Source organism: Oreochromis aureus, linkage group 3 (genome assembly GCF_013358895.1).
Source record: "Oreochromis aureus strain Israel breed Guangdong linkage group 3, ZZ_aureus, whole genome shotgun sequence".
Taxonomy (NCBI): domain Eukaryota; kingdom Metazoa; phylum Chordata; class Actinopteri; order Cichliformes; family Cichlidae; genus Oreochromis; species Oreochromis aureus.
This window is the reverse complement of record NC_052944.1, coordinates 70,175,808-70,189,636: the sequence shown is the minus strand read 5'-3', so window position 1 is coordinate 70,189,636 and position 13,829 is coordinate 70,175,808. Positions and strand designations below refer to the sequence as shown.

General features: G+C 39.4%; 1 protein-coding gene across 2 annotated transcripts; it reads right to left on the bottom strand.

The window, feature by feature from the left end:
• Nucleotides 1-8,818: 8,818 nt before the first annotated feature.
• LOC116328096 (programmed cell death 1 ligand 1-like) lies at nt 8,819-13,462 on the bottom strand. Of its 2 annotated transcripts, none has more exons than XM_039608042.1 (3): nt 13,135-13,462; nt 11,499-11,837; nt 8,819-9,003 (listed from the first exon to the last, which is right to left on the bottom strand). In XM_039608042.1, the coding sequence occupies exons 1-3, from the start codon at nt 13,202-13,204 to the stop codon at nt 8,981-8,983; spliced, it is 432 nt and encodes a 143-aa protein (XP_039463976.1). In that variant the 5' UTR covers nt 13,205-13,462; the 3' UTR covers nt 8,819-8,980. The 2 variants fall into 2 exon arrangements, with proteins under 2 accessions (XP_039463976.1, XP_039463975.1); XM_039608041.1 differs by lacking the exon at nt 8,819-9,003 and adding an exon at nt 9,641-11,260.
• Nucleotides 13,463-13,829: the final 367 nt, after the last annotated feature.

The window sequence follows — 13,829 nt, the reverse complement described above, 5'->3', positions numbered from 1 at the left end:
CTGTGTTGAGACAATAGGCCTAATTTGTGTTGTTTGTGTGCGTTTGTGTGAATGAGTGCAGGCGTGGTCTGTGGCACTGGTTGTTGTTGTTATTATGGGTTCCCGAGTAAGCAAGACTGCCTCACAGGGAGACGACACATTTATTAAAAAAATCGCTCCCGGCAGCGTGAATTTTTTCGGATATTGTCATAACCAATGTGATTTTGAGGGTAAACTGGCTGCTGGAAAATGTCAAATGTTAGAAGTTTTCAGAAAACACAGCGGCCCTGAAGAGCATTCAGAGAAGGCCAGCCCACATCAGCAGCGGTTCAGATATGCTCTGGTGAATGGCTTTCCCCCACCCCTTGCTGATTTCATAAGGAAACAAAATGTTTAGATGATTCTTTAGATTGCCCTGATCAAAAACAGCCTGTGCTCCAGACCATAGATTTAACAATATCCATATAGATGGTTTATATACCATTTTTAGGCATGTGTTGTACATGGCCACTAGAGGGAGTTGTTTTACTTTGAAAACTAAGACTAATAATAATTGTCAGGTTTATATTGTTGGATTGTCATTTATGCTTAAAAATATTTAATCATATATTCTTAGAGATACATAATCGATTGCATATTGATAGGATGTCTGTGTCACGGCTGCGGGGGCAGACGTGTGATGAGTGGTAGACAGGATCCAGACGCAGGCACTGGCTTGGAAGTGAGCGAGTTTTTATTAACACAGGTGGCACAAACAGAAATACGGCGAGCAAAGCAAAACCTAAAGGTGACCTAAACTGGGAATGACTAACAAAACAAACCTGAATGGATGACTCTGGGAGAAACACGCAGGGAAGAAACACAGACGGACTAGCAACTAACATGAGTGAACACACACCATAAATACACAGAAGGGAACGAGGAAACTACACACAGGAGGGAGGCACAGCTGATTGTGATCGACAAGACGAGACAGGGGAAACGCAAAGTGAACACACTGGCATAAGACACAGACTTTCACAATAAAGCAGGAAACTCAAAACACACGTGAAGACACAGACTCAGAGATGCGGGCTTTACACAGAGACCTGACTACACTAGAGGGTATACACAGGTAGGGATGACACAGAACAGAGGGAGCACAGAATTAACACTGGGACAAATAACAAAACCTAAAAATCAGAACTCAGGAAGTACCACGAAACTAGGGAGCTAACACTAGGACAAAAACCCAAAACACAAACAGTCACAAACCTTTATGAAATCAAAAGTAAAAGTACAAAAACCAAAAACACTGGGTCACCGACCCAGGACCATAACAGTCTGATCCTTAGCAGTCTGCAAAGACTCTGTGTGCCTTCCAGATGTCATGTTGCTGCCGGTTAATTTCTGTGTGACGTATACTGAGGTAAAAACTCAACTATTAAAAAGTCACAGCTTCTGCAATTTTATGGTTATTCTAATTTGAGTTTAGCCATGTTAGCATTAATCAAACCGAGACAAGTCAAAGTTTCTATCTGACATATTTCTACAATCCAAAGAACCATGTGAGAAAAAAAAAAGTGAGAGTAAGAGTTTATTAAAAGAACCGGAGAGACTAAAGTGGTGCCAGTGGAAAAAAAGCAAGGTGCCAAACTCATATATTAAATTAAAATTAAAATCCCATCAACATATTTCTATTATTATTGCTGATTTTGTGGATAAATACACTTTTAAAATAGCACATTATTTTTTAATTATTTTATTCTAATAAATAATAACATATGGATGTCCTCTGGTCTGAGGTGCTGGGGGCAGCAGTGGACTACTTCAGTGAAGAGTAGACGACGTCTGGCTCTGGTTTAAAGTCTGAACACAAACACACACAATTCAAACAACAGGAAACATGATTACAAGATTTGTAGTTCAATCAAGACCTCCAATCTCCACCTCTCTGCATCACATAGTTCATACGTTACTGTGAGCCAGCTCAGATACAAATTAGAGAGCTTCTATAATGGCCACACTTTAGTTGCTTCTTTAAATTCAAACAATTAACTCATGTTCTACATTAAATGACATTTTAAAAACTCAAATATTTGCTCCTTCCAGCTTCCCTCTCTCTGTTTTTGCAACTCAGAAAGAAGATTTGTCGGACTGGCCAAACATTCAGAATTTAAAACAGGAACCATGAAGTTTCCATTCTATAGATTACTGGATGAAAGTAGACCTTCACCCAAATGCTCAACAGAATATGTGTTTTTTGGGTCAGTTTTCACTATTTACTGTCTTGTCTGACATCCTGCTTACTCGAAGATGAGTTATCTTTGGTGACAAAAAAGTTATTTCTAAAATAATATGAATGCAACCAATTATCAGTTAAAACATTGCTGTGATCTGTGATCTGCTGAGTCAAAAGCTGTTATATGTAAAAGTTTTATCATAATAAAATATGCTAAAAAGTAAAGATCACCGTTTGTTTTAAATGACAGATTTTTCACTGTGTGGAGCTCTAATGCAGCTAAAATGTAGCTGCAATCGCGCCGCTGTCTTTGCTATTGTAGTGGTTAAAAAAAAAATCTTTGCTGCATAGAAAAAAAAGAGCAACAACCAACCAGCTTAAGGAGGATATGCTGTTAGCACCGATGGCGATGTTAGCTAAGAGCAGATGTGCTATCTCTGTAAAGTTATGCGCTTCTACTTATTTACTCAGCAGGGCAGCTTTCACTCCTTAATTATGTAAAAAGACGCCTTGATGCAGTCTCTGTTCATATTCCGCCTTAAGCAAATTTATTTTGCTCCTCGCTTTAAGGCAATTTCTTCTGATTGGTTTTCCATCATAAACAAAAGGTCTGAATTTGAGCTTGAGTATTTGCACATACGATAAACGTATGGGAAGTTCCTTTTCTGTGAGATCTATGGTTGATACAATCACACACAAGTGGAGATAGGTTTACCCAAGGTTTGCCCAAAAATCATAACAGCTTTGAACTCTGTTTACACTGTGCAGGATGTTTCGTAAGCACGATTTATAATCAGCCTGTTTTGTTCTCTTCTGTTCTTCTGCTCTTACTTTAAAGGAATAATTCAACTTTTTATGAAACACTAATTGGTCTCTCTGAAAGAAAGATGAGAAGTTTGACTAAGAACGTGGTTAGCTTAGCTCAACGTGAACACTGAAAGCAGCTAGCTTGACTGTGTCCAAAGCTAAAGCTAAAGAGCAGCTGTACCTCTGGCCATCTTTGGGCTGATGGTGATATCTTCATAAGTGATGTCTTCGGTTCTCACTGCTGAGCGAACAGTCAGAGCTGGATCATACTCTGCAAAACAGAACACATTTAAATTACTGCAGGTATAACAATATTATATTGCAGCCATGGTCATGCTATTTTATATTTTTTATGCAGAGATTGTGTGATAACTTTTATAACAGAAGCACTTTTTTTCACTTGTTAACCTCCTGTGTGTGAGGTATCTTGTGAAAAGGAAGGCGTATGATCACAAAGCTATCGTCTTCTTTCTGTGCAAACTGAGACAGGTCACCACAGAACACAAAGCAAACACTTTCTCACGACATGAACACTGTCGTTAGCTAAACCAGGACAAACTGCGGTGGCAAGTGTCATTTGCCTTACAGTACAATTAACTAGAATCATCAACAGGAAATAGATGCTGTGGTTTTGCATGCAGGTCATTTGGCCTTTTCAGTCTGTCTCTTTGTGTCTTTGATTTTAACAACACATTCGTCCTGCTAACAACTCCTTTGCATATCAAAACCAGACCAATACATTATTTCTCATTTGTTTGAGAAAACCTAAAATCATCTGCTTTAGAATAAAATAGAAATTTGACTTTATTGATTGATTTTCTGAACTTCTCCTAAATCAACACAAAAATACACAAGTGCCCAGTCAGCCCCTTAAAGCAGCAGTCAAGACAAGAACAAGAAGAGGGAGCTTAACATGGAACCAAACAACAGAGAAACAGAGATAATGGATGGCCACAAATTCTAACCTCCTAAGACCCGAACTTTTTTAATGTCATGCATTTTTATTTTCTTTTTGCTATTTGGGCTGATTGGGACCTGATGAATTTAAAAAACAAAATATATAAGTACAAAAAGTAAAAGATTTCTGAACATTGCATGAAACACCAAACATTTCACTCCAAAACTGCTACTACAAACTTTTTTGAAGTCTGCATTTAAACCACCGTTGAAGCATTTTGAATTTCTAGTAATGCCAGTCAGACTGACTAACACTTCAACAATCTTTCAGGTAGTTGTGAATGATTTCCTCCAAGACTGCCTTTGCAAACCAAAGACATCTTTCTCCTCACAACATTTCCAAACAAGCCACACTCATTCAGTCTTTTTCTCATTGTACTGTCATGAACTTTAACATTTAACAAGCTAACCGATGCCTGTAGAGTTAGAGATTTTATATTTCCTATGAAAGCAGCAAAGATGGGCTGTATAGGGCCTTTCTGCATGGAGATTACACATCCTCATGATCCTCATTCTCTCCAGATACTCTGGCTTCCTCGCATAGTCCATAAACATGCATGAGCTTAGGTTAATTGTGGCAGTGAATGCCTGTCTTTTCTGTGGTAACCCTGCAATAGACTGACCAACTGTCCAGGTTTTCCCCAGCCTTTCATACAAAGAGGACGAAATCTGAACACTGAATTAAATAAGCAGAAGAAAATGGATAGACTGTGGGATCCTCTAATTAAAAAATTTCCAATATGTTCTCTCTAGGAACAAATTAAACAAAATACCATGACTTTAGTGGGCATGTTTGTTATTGTCCACCAAGCATGCAGCCAAAAATTCCCGTATTATAAGGGCATGCAAAGTTATTCTGTGGAAAGTTGTAGCCAAACAAGGTTCTGCTGCTTTACAGGGAACTATAACTTTTTGGTCTGGGTTTTAAAAACTGCACTGCACCGAAAATGCTTTCCTCCAAATCTCAAATGAACTTTTAATGAACTTGAGCTCCTGGCTATAGACGTGAGCTATGACAGAGACAAAGAAGAGCAGCTGTACCTCCGTAACTGACATCTTCTGTTGTCACTGCTGAGCAGACTGCAGCTGCATAACAAAATAAAACACAGTACATCACTGATGTTATGGAATTTAAAATGTTGGTGTCACATAAAGTCAGCTAAAAGCTAAAAGTCACATCATACAAGTTCTGTTGATGTCCTTATGAATAAGTTATGTTTTTAATCTACAACCGTTGTGGTTCAACACATGCAACTTAATTTTTTATTTATTCATTTTATATTTTTGTGAAAAAAGACTTCTGTTTTACATAGATATGAGTCAAGCCACTGCAGTGCAGTACCTTATTCTATATTAATCACATTTCATTTTGCATGAGCAAACCGTCTCTAGTAAAAAAGGGAATATATACGCACTTAACAAGTTTACTGAACATCTTGCACATTCATGTTAACAAAAAATCTGTAAACTTTTATCCACTCTCTCTCTGTCACTCTTGGGGAGGAACTTCAAGTCCTTGAAACGAGGAACCATAGCTATGTAAAGTGTGTTTACTCAACGATATTAATAAGTCTGCAGGTTGTTGCAATCCACTGGGCAATTGTGTCAGTCAATATGTCCTAGGTAGATTTACTGAGTCCCCGATGCTCCGTGAGTGGTTTGTGGCAAGCTGGGTGACGCGTTAGCCAAAGTGCTAGCAGCATCCCCGACTAACATATGCTTCGCGTCAATGTGATATTTTAAGCTGGAAGGACTTCGGCAAAAAGAAATTCCTTCTTGCATAATACGTTGTCAGTTGTGTGCTCCGTCCTGTTATTTTTTTAATACTCAAATTTCCCATCGAGAGGGCTGATGTGAGTTTATCATCTTCCACATTGAGTTGATTGGTTCAGCTTCTCGTCACTACCAGATCAACTGCCCATTTCCGCATGTGGCTTCGACAGTCTCGGTCATTGTGTCCTTGGGCAAGACACTTCACCCGTTGCCTACTGGTGGTGGTCAGAGGGCCCGGTGGCACCAGTGTCCGGCAGCCTCGCCTCCGTCAGTGCACCCCAGGGTGGCTGTGGCTACAATGTAGCTGCCATCACCAGTGTGTGAATGTGTTTGTGAATGGGTGGATGACTGGATGTGTAAAGCGCTTTGGGGTCCTTAGGGACTAGTAAAAGCGCTATATAAATAAAGACCATTTACCATGCGCGACGGTAACTCTACTTGGACAAAGTTCCAGAAATGTGTTGACAGAAACATTTCAGGGCTTTTGAGTCATTCTGCACTCCAGATGCGTTAATTGCGTTAAAAATTTTAATCTCGTTGACTGTGATGGCGGATTAATTTGCGTTAATGCATTTTTTTTGACAGCACTTGAAATATTACAAATGTTGTTAAATGTTTTGATGACTTTTCTCCAAAATAGCTTTTAAAAAAGATTTACACTTTGAGTCACAATGATCTTTCTGAGGTTCCTGCTCAAAAATGACATTTACAAACTCTTTGTAAACAATCTTGGTATAAAAATAAAAATAAAACTTGTGAGATTTCATCAGAGGCATAAATATTACAACAGATATTACTGTGTCAAAGTTAATTTTCTGTGCAAAGATTTATGGTTTTGAGGTGAAATAGTAAAAATTACACACGTTAATGAATAGATAACCTGATATTTTGCCATTTGGCACATTTTGGCACCATCTGTCAGTTGAAATTTCTTAAAAATTGAACAGCAGATATTCTTTATTTACATTGCATATTACTAATTGTTTTTTTTTTAATATATTTTTTTTAAGAATTACACACATACTCAGGTACATTGGGCCTTTTGTTCTGTGTGTAATCAAGTTTTGGAAATGTCCCTTTTCAACTTTACCTTCTATTTGCTGATTTACATGACAGACACCTCTTCTTAAGCATTCGAGCCAATGGAATTCCAATACCATCGTCATGTCAATTCCACCATTTTAGCAACATGGGATGCTAAATTTACAACACTTGCCCTCATCTAATCACATGTTTGTAACTGGCCAAAAAATTGTGATTTTTTAAAACAAAAATAGCTCTAAGTTATTATGGGAGATCGAGTTAGTCAGAAAACAAGTCATAGTCTCAAATACATATTTATGCTTTGCAAACAGGTTATTGGGTTATTGTTTATCAAGTGTCAGACATTGTGGTTTTCTTTGGTGGCTAGTTTGGTAAATTTTGGTTTTAGCGTGATGAAACTTGTTTTCTTGATTAGCCGCGGTTTGATGCTAACGAGGCTCTGCTGTGTTTGTTTACAGAAATAACTGACTACGTGTTACAACTGATTAAACTGAATCTTCCCTTTTTGCCTCCCGGTACATGGGTCAGAGGTTAACATTTCAGTGCACAGCATCTTGTAAAAAAATATCCATCGAAAAGTCCAGATTATTAAGTATAACAAACTCAAAGATCAGGAAGTCTGAGTCTCACCTTCAGGTTTCCTGTGAACACATCGTCGTGCCAGTAGAACCAGTAACACCAGTAGAACCACAACACACAAGGAGCCAACACATGACAACACAGAGAGAACAGGAGGAAAGAGTGATGGAGGAATAGTGATGGAGGTGGAACAAGGAGGAGAGGTGGATGTAGGTGGAGGTGTGGATGTAGGTGGAGGTGTGGTGGTGGGTTTGTCTAAAATAAAGCAAACACAGTCATTAAGTTGTCGTCACATTGTGAATGTTGAAAGCTGCAGAAACACAGACAGGTGAGTGTGTCACCTGTGACAGTGATCCAGCTGGATGGAGACTCTCCATGACCGCTGATGTCACACTTGTAGAGGCCTTCATCAGACCTGGAAACATGCTGGATGGTCATGTGACCTGTAGGCTGCTTCCTGATGAGGGAGCCATCTTTATAGAAAGCAGCTGGGAGGTTGGAGGGAGTGGTCTTTGTTTTACAGAGCAGAGTGACGTCATCTCCCTCCATCACAGGGAGGACAGGACTCTGCAGGATCACTGATCCACCTCAACACAGAGACAAACTACAGCATTTCATCCATTTACACACAGCTTCATCAACACTAACTCCACACACTCAGCTTACCAGTGACTGTCAGGTTAACCATGTTACTGATGGGACCCTCTCTGGACTCACACCAGTAAACCCCACTATCCAGTGGGAATGCAACAATGTCACAAGTGGAACCAGCTGGTTTTCCCCACCCATCTCCACACTGTGTCCTCTGTTGTTTGCTTGTGTTTCTCCTCAGAGTCCATCCAGCAGAGCTGTCGTCCTCCTCACAGCTCAGAAACACAAAGTCTCCTTCAAAGAACTGAGAGCTGCTGGGACTCACAGTCAGACGAGCTGTGAGGGTTAAAATGAAAAACTGATGATCTGTTTAATTTTGCATTGTGAAACATGAACCCAATCAGGTCATATCAGTGAGCATTTATCAGGTTTAAACTGTGACAGAAGAAGGTTACTGACCTTGGTTTGTTGTGCAGCTCAGCAGTGAGATCAGAACTAAAGAGAAATGACACTCAGGTTGATTTGAGGTGAACATAAAGAACAACTCCACAAAAATAGCACAGACTCATCTCTTTATTGTATCTCCTCATTTTTTTTTATATCTTTCCTTTTTATTCGTTCCATGTACACATATTTTCTGGCAGGTTTTGAGTGATTACTGATACAGTCATTGGTAAGTTCAAAACAAGTCTTTCATGCCAAAAATGTAAAAAATTTCTCGAAGTGTTTTTTGTTACTTGTACTGCACAATTTTTGCACACCTCATCCGTCCTAGTTTTGTGTTGATCTGTAATATAAAAAACCTGCAGCCAGTCAAAGTACAAGAATTCAAACAAACACAGAGATTCTACTTACAGAGCAGACACAGCACAGATGTTTCCTTCATCGTCCTTCTCACTCATTTGAGCTTTTTTTCATTTCTGTCACTAACAGCAAGTAAAGCCCGCCCTCTTCCTCTGAGCACCAGCTTTTAAATCAGTATAACGACAGAGGTGAGAACTGCTTCCTTTCCATGTAGTTACGTCCCCCTCAGTGAGAGAGGCAGATATGAGCTGAAACACAGGAATCAAACCAGGGACGCTGCTGTTATGGAGCTGAACTGGAACCAATCAGACACTGAGGCCCTCTGAACACATTTTAATTACAGCTGTGCAGAGACACACTGATGACTGACTGGAACACTATGATTCACATTTTACATTAACACCATCCTCACACATGGTTTATATATGACCACTAGAGGGAGATGTTGGACTTTAAATACTAACATGGATACAAGCAGATCATCAGTGATGCTTCAAAGGTTTGTTTTTAACACTTGGTTGCTGAACATGTGCTGTTTGTAATAAAATTCATCCAGATTCTCAAAACCAGAATTTTCAAGTACAAAAAAGAAAATATGTGAGTACTGTGTACTTTTTGACCAAGTAAGATTCCCAATGCAAAACCTTACTAGTGCATTGCATCGACTGCTTGATCACTAAGCATTTTGATGTTTCTACAAATATCCATTAAACATGATTTCTAAAGGTTAAAAAAAATTGAAGTAAAATTATTTTGTTTCGCCTGCCGTCTGCTCGATGCACTGCATGAATCCCAGATTAAAACTAGACGAGAAACTGAGTGATTTCACAGGTCATAAAATTGTTGAACAAAAGAAGAGTGAATTAAGAAAAACATGCAACAAAACTGTGTGTAAGTCTTTATTAAACCTTAACAAGTGAACAACAAAAACTAGAAAAACTACATCACCAACATTAGTAAAACAGACTGAAGCATCTTCAAGGTCAGAAAATAAAGATTCACAGATCACAGGGAGAGAACATCTGACTCTGCAGGCAGATGGAACTTATTCCACTCCTCTGTTTCATAATACTGTCACATCATTCATTTTTAGCTGATCAATAGCCCAGAACACCATCAGGCAGATTAATGATTGTCTATAACTCAGAGTTTCATCTACACTCTGTGTTTACAGTGTTTGTTTTATCTAAACTGTAACTGTAGATCTCTACATAAGGATCAGTTTTTGTGGTTCAAACCTTAAAGAACATGTTTGAACTTACAAACAGCTTCTGAACCTGAAGATAAAACAAAGAGTCATTCTGCTGCTGTAACAAACATGACACTGCATCCATGTGTAATCAGAATAAACAACCAATAAAGGTATTTACTGCTCATATCAGTGGGATATGTTTAGCTTGAAAAGGTTTAATTCAGAAATTGAATATTTTTTTAACTGTCTGTTTGCAACATGAATCCTGGATGTCCCACATACATTAGGATAGAAATGTAAAAAAATGAACCTCTCCCACTGACATGAAACGCTAAGCTAGCAGCTAAAAAAATTAAAACACACATTGATCCCAATACTGTACTTACTGTACAGTCAATTCACAACCTGATATCAAGCAGTGTTTTCCCCCCTTTAAACAAAACCAATGAAAGCACAAGATGAGCAAACACAGTAGTTACACAGTCTCTGACGGACACAGTCTGAACATGTCTGATGATAAGAATACATAATGAAGCTACATTCTGTCTTGAGGTCTGTCTGTTGGATGATCTGGATCATTAACTTCATTCATTGTCTTTGCTGGTGATTGAAACTGTGAGGTATGCCTGTTCCGCGCTTACCACAAATTATTTTTGACAGGTTGTAGGAGCCAATCCTCACCTCAAATCTGGCTCAATGTGATTGAGAGCTGCCGTGACTTAGCAAATGAAGTGTGACAAAGTCAGGTGAGTTAGTCACTGCCGAAATTCAGGCCATTCAAGATTTACCTGTGCCTCACATCAGATGTGAGCTTATCCATTTCCTTAGAATGGCTGGTTACTATCGTGGCTCCTGTAAAAGCATATTGCAGACACAGTTGATTCTCTTATTACTCTGACTAATGTATCAAGTGTGTCAAAGTGCATTTCAGTCTGTAACAATCAGTTAAAGCACAGCACCACTGTGCTCGGAGGCCCTGGTGCAGCACTTTGAAGCGAATGCTGGCTCTTGATCATTATTCACACACTATAACCTTCTTTTTCTAAACCCAAATCCATAACTTCTCTTCATCCAAATAGCTGATAGTGCCATGGTGTTTTCAGTTACTGGAACCGATTATGACCAAGTGTGCATTAGTAAGCACGTTTAACTGAAAATTACTGATTGGAGTGGTTAGTCTGATTAACTGGGGTGGGGACTCTGTTATGTACGATTGTAGTAGATCAAAAAACCAATGAGAGCAGCAGCAACAAGCGCAGTACAAACTGACAAACTGACTATCAGTCCACGGTCTCTGAATCCTCTTGTCTGACCTGCAGGTGAGAAACAGGTGTGAGGTGTCAGCTGTCAGGTAGGTGATGAGTGAAGAACAGAACAGAATCCATTTCCTCTTCAAACTGCTGTCAGACATTATCTACTGCACTCTGATCACATCACTCAGACCAGCTGCTTTCTACAAAGTCTCATCAACAACATCTTTAGAAACAAACATCAACAACCAGGAAGCAGCTTCACCTCTGATCACACACACACTCAACTCTACTCACTCACCTGGAGGATCAACACTCAGGTAGATGTTTGTGAACGACTGCAAGGAGCGTGTTTCTTCCAGGAAGACAAGACACTCGTATGTTCCAGCATCATTAATCGTCACATCCTTCAGAATCAAAGACACGTCTCCATCCTTCATCTGTCTGTCCTGCAGATCCACCCGGTTCTTAAAAGATGGATGCTGGTCATCTGGAACAAAGTGCCCAACCCTGTACAATAGCACATATTTATCTCCCAGGTCATCTCTACTCCACTTTACAAGTCTGATTGTGTTGTTGTTTGGAGCTCGACATGGCAGAATGATGTTCTGTCCAGACTCAGTTGTGATGTTTTTCTGGTCTGAAAGAGGAAACGACACAGAGCAGAGAGGTTAAAGGTCAAAATATAACTGTTCACTTCTACAGCAGCCAATCGCTGTGAGCAGCTACAGAAACTATTAAACTCACACACATGGACACGCAAAAATTGCTAAGTGGACTGTACCAAGTGTGTAAATATTACAGAGTAACTGTGATTGGAATGATTTACTTTAAAGGTGTTGTTTGTGTATATGTTTGAGTTAGATTTCCAGTTATTTGGGATTTTAATGGTCGAATATTTTATTTCATCGTCGGTGAGAGACCAGAGAACATTTCTAAAAAGTCAAGCACACATTTTTAAAGCACAAATTTGAAACATTTTTGCTTCGCAGGTGCAGGTTTTAACTTGTTCTGGTAATTGTTGCACTTCACACTGTGGGTCTCTGCATGCTACCTTTTCTGTAGCTGGAGAAGCATAATCAGAGCATCTTTCCATTGTCTGGATTCACTTACTCTAAGAGTGGAAGTCAATAATCACACATAGCTGGTTAACAACTAAGCAAGGGTTTTCTGTATGTGTTTACGTGTTGACACTATCTTGTTAATCTAAAAGTGCCATTTCATGAATCAGATGACTTTTTTCCCACAGAAAATGATCTCTACGAGTGTCACCTACCACAGGCATCATATGAAATTGTGATTAAAAATCTATTAAGGACATATTTTATTTACAGCATATTTTAAATAAAATACAGATTCTCTGCCTCTGGTGAGGAGATGGTCATCTTCAAAGTTGTGAATGTGGGACATTAAGCTTCAATGTTTAAATGGATCCAGTATACAGTTTCAAAGCTCTAATGAGTTAAATTAGAAATAAACAGCAGCACTAAGAGCTTGCTCAGTGTTAAACTATAACTGTAGTGTTTATTGGGCTTTTTTGGTTGTTGTTTTTTCGTATTTAAATAGTCTTTTTTCACCGCTCTGTGCAGCAAATCACTACATTTTTTTCTGCAGCATTCGTCTTTAGTTATGTTACCAACATGTTGCACTTTACTGTTTCATTTCTCTTTTAGCTTTAAACACCACTTCCTCATCATCTGATGATGTCTGACTGGCCCAGGTGACACACAAAAAAAGTCTTTGTGCAGAAGGAGTCGCATAAACGTGCGGGCGCAGAGAGCTGGGAACAAAAAGCCCTGTTTACCATGGGGATAACTGCCCCCATGTCACTGCCAGCTGAGCTAAGTAACACAAACACATCCTGGCTGTGCTCAGCTTCCTTCGTACTATAACTCTGACCCGTATATATCACACACAGACAAACAGTCAAACCTCACCTGCAGAGACAAACATGAAGAACCCGACAAACAGCAAAGTCAGGCAGAGTTTCTCCGTTACAGCAGACATTTCCGTCCTTTGATCTTCTAAAGATATTAGTTATAAAAGGCTGAGTCCGTCCGTATTTTCAGGGAATAACATAACCTGAGTTTAGAGCTCAAATTTAAGGCATAACTGTGCGACCAGATTTAATTTTCAACCGCAACTTCAAACGTAAAGTCTGACAACTGACGACTTGAGGAGTAGTGATGTGTCGGTCGCGAACGAAACGGCTCTTAGAGCCGAATCTTTGAAGTGAACGACGCGAGCCGGCTCCTTCACTCCGCACGCGAGCCTTGTGCTTTGCGCTGGGCAGAGGGGGGAGGGGCGGTAGTTACACTCAGTAGCACAGGAACAGAGACAGAGGGAAAGAGGGAGAAAGAGAGCCAGGGACAGCAACGTCACATTAGAAAGGTATAGTAATCATCCACAACTATTTTCAGTTGCGGATACTTGCATACTGTCATTTATGCATTTAAACCTTCGCAATCTGTATTTCTTCTGTTGCATCTCTGTATCTGTGAATGAAAGAGTTTGTAAATAAATACAAAGAACAAAAGAGACGTAAATATAAATTAAGCCTAACCTGTCAGTCAGAAAATAACGTGTTTTTTGTGCAGATCTCAGTTTGTGCAGGCTGTGATCAGCTGATCTT

Excerpts from the sequence above, each read along its gene's own strand:
- LOC116328096 (XM_039608041.1), bottom strand. The coding sequence starts at position 13,204 with ATGTCTGCTGTAACGGAGAAACTCTGCCTGACTTTGCTGTTTGTCGGG. Across the intron at positions 11,838-13,134 it reads CTTCATGTTTGTCTCTGCAG|ACCAGAAAAACATCACAACT; the intron begins GTGAGGTTTGAC and ends TTCCTCTTTCAG. Across the intron at positions 11,261-11,498 it reads CCTGAGTGTTGATCCTCCAG|GTCAGACAAGAGGATTCAGA; the intron begins GTGAGTGAGTAG and ends TCTCACCTGCAG.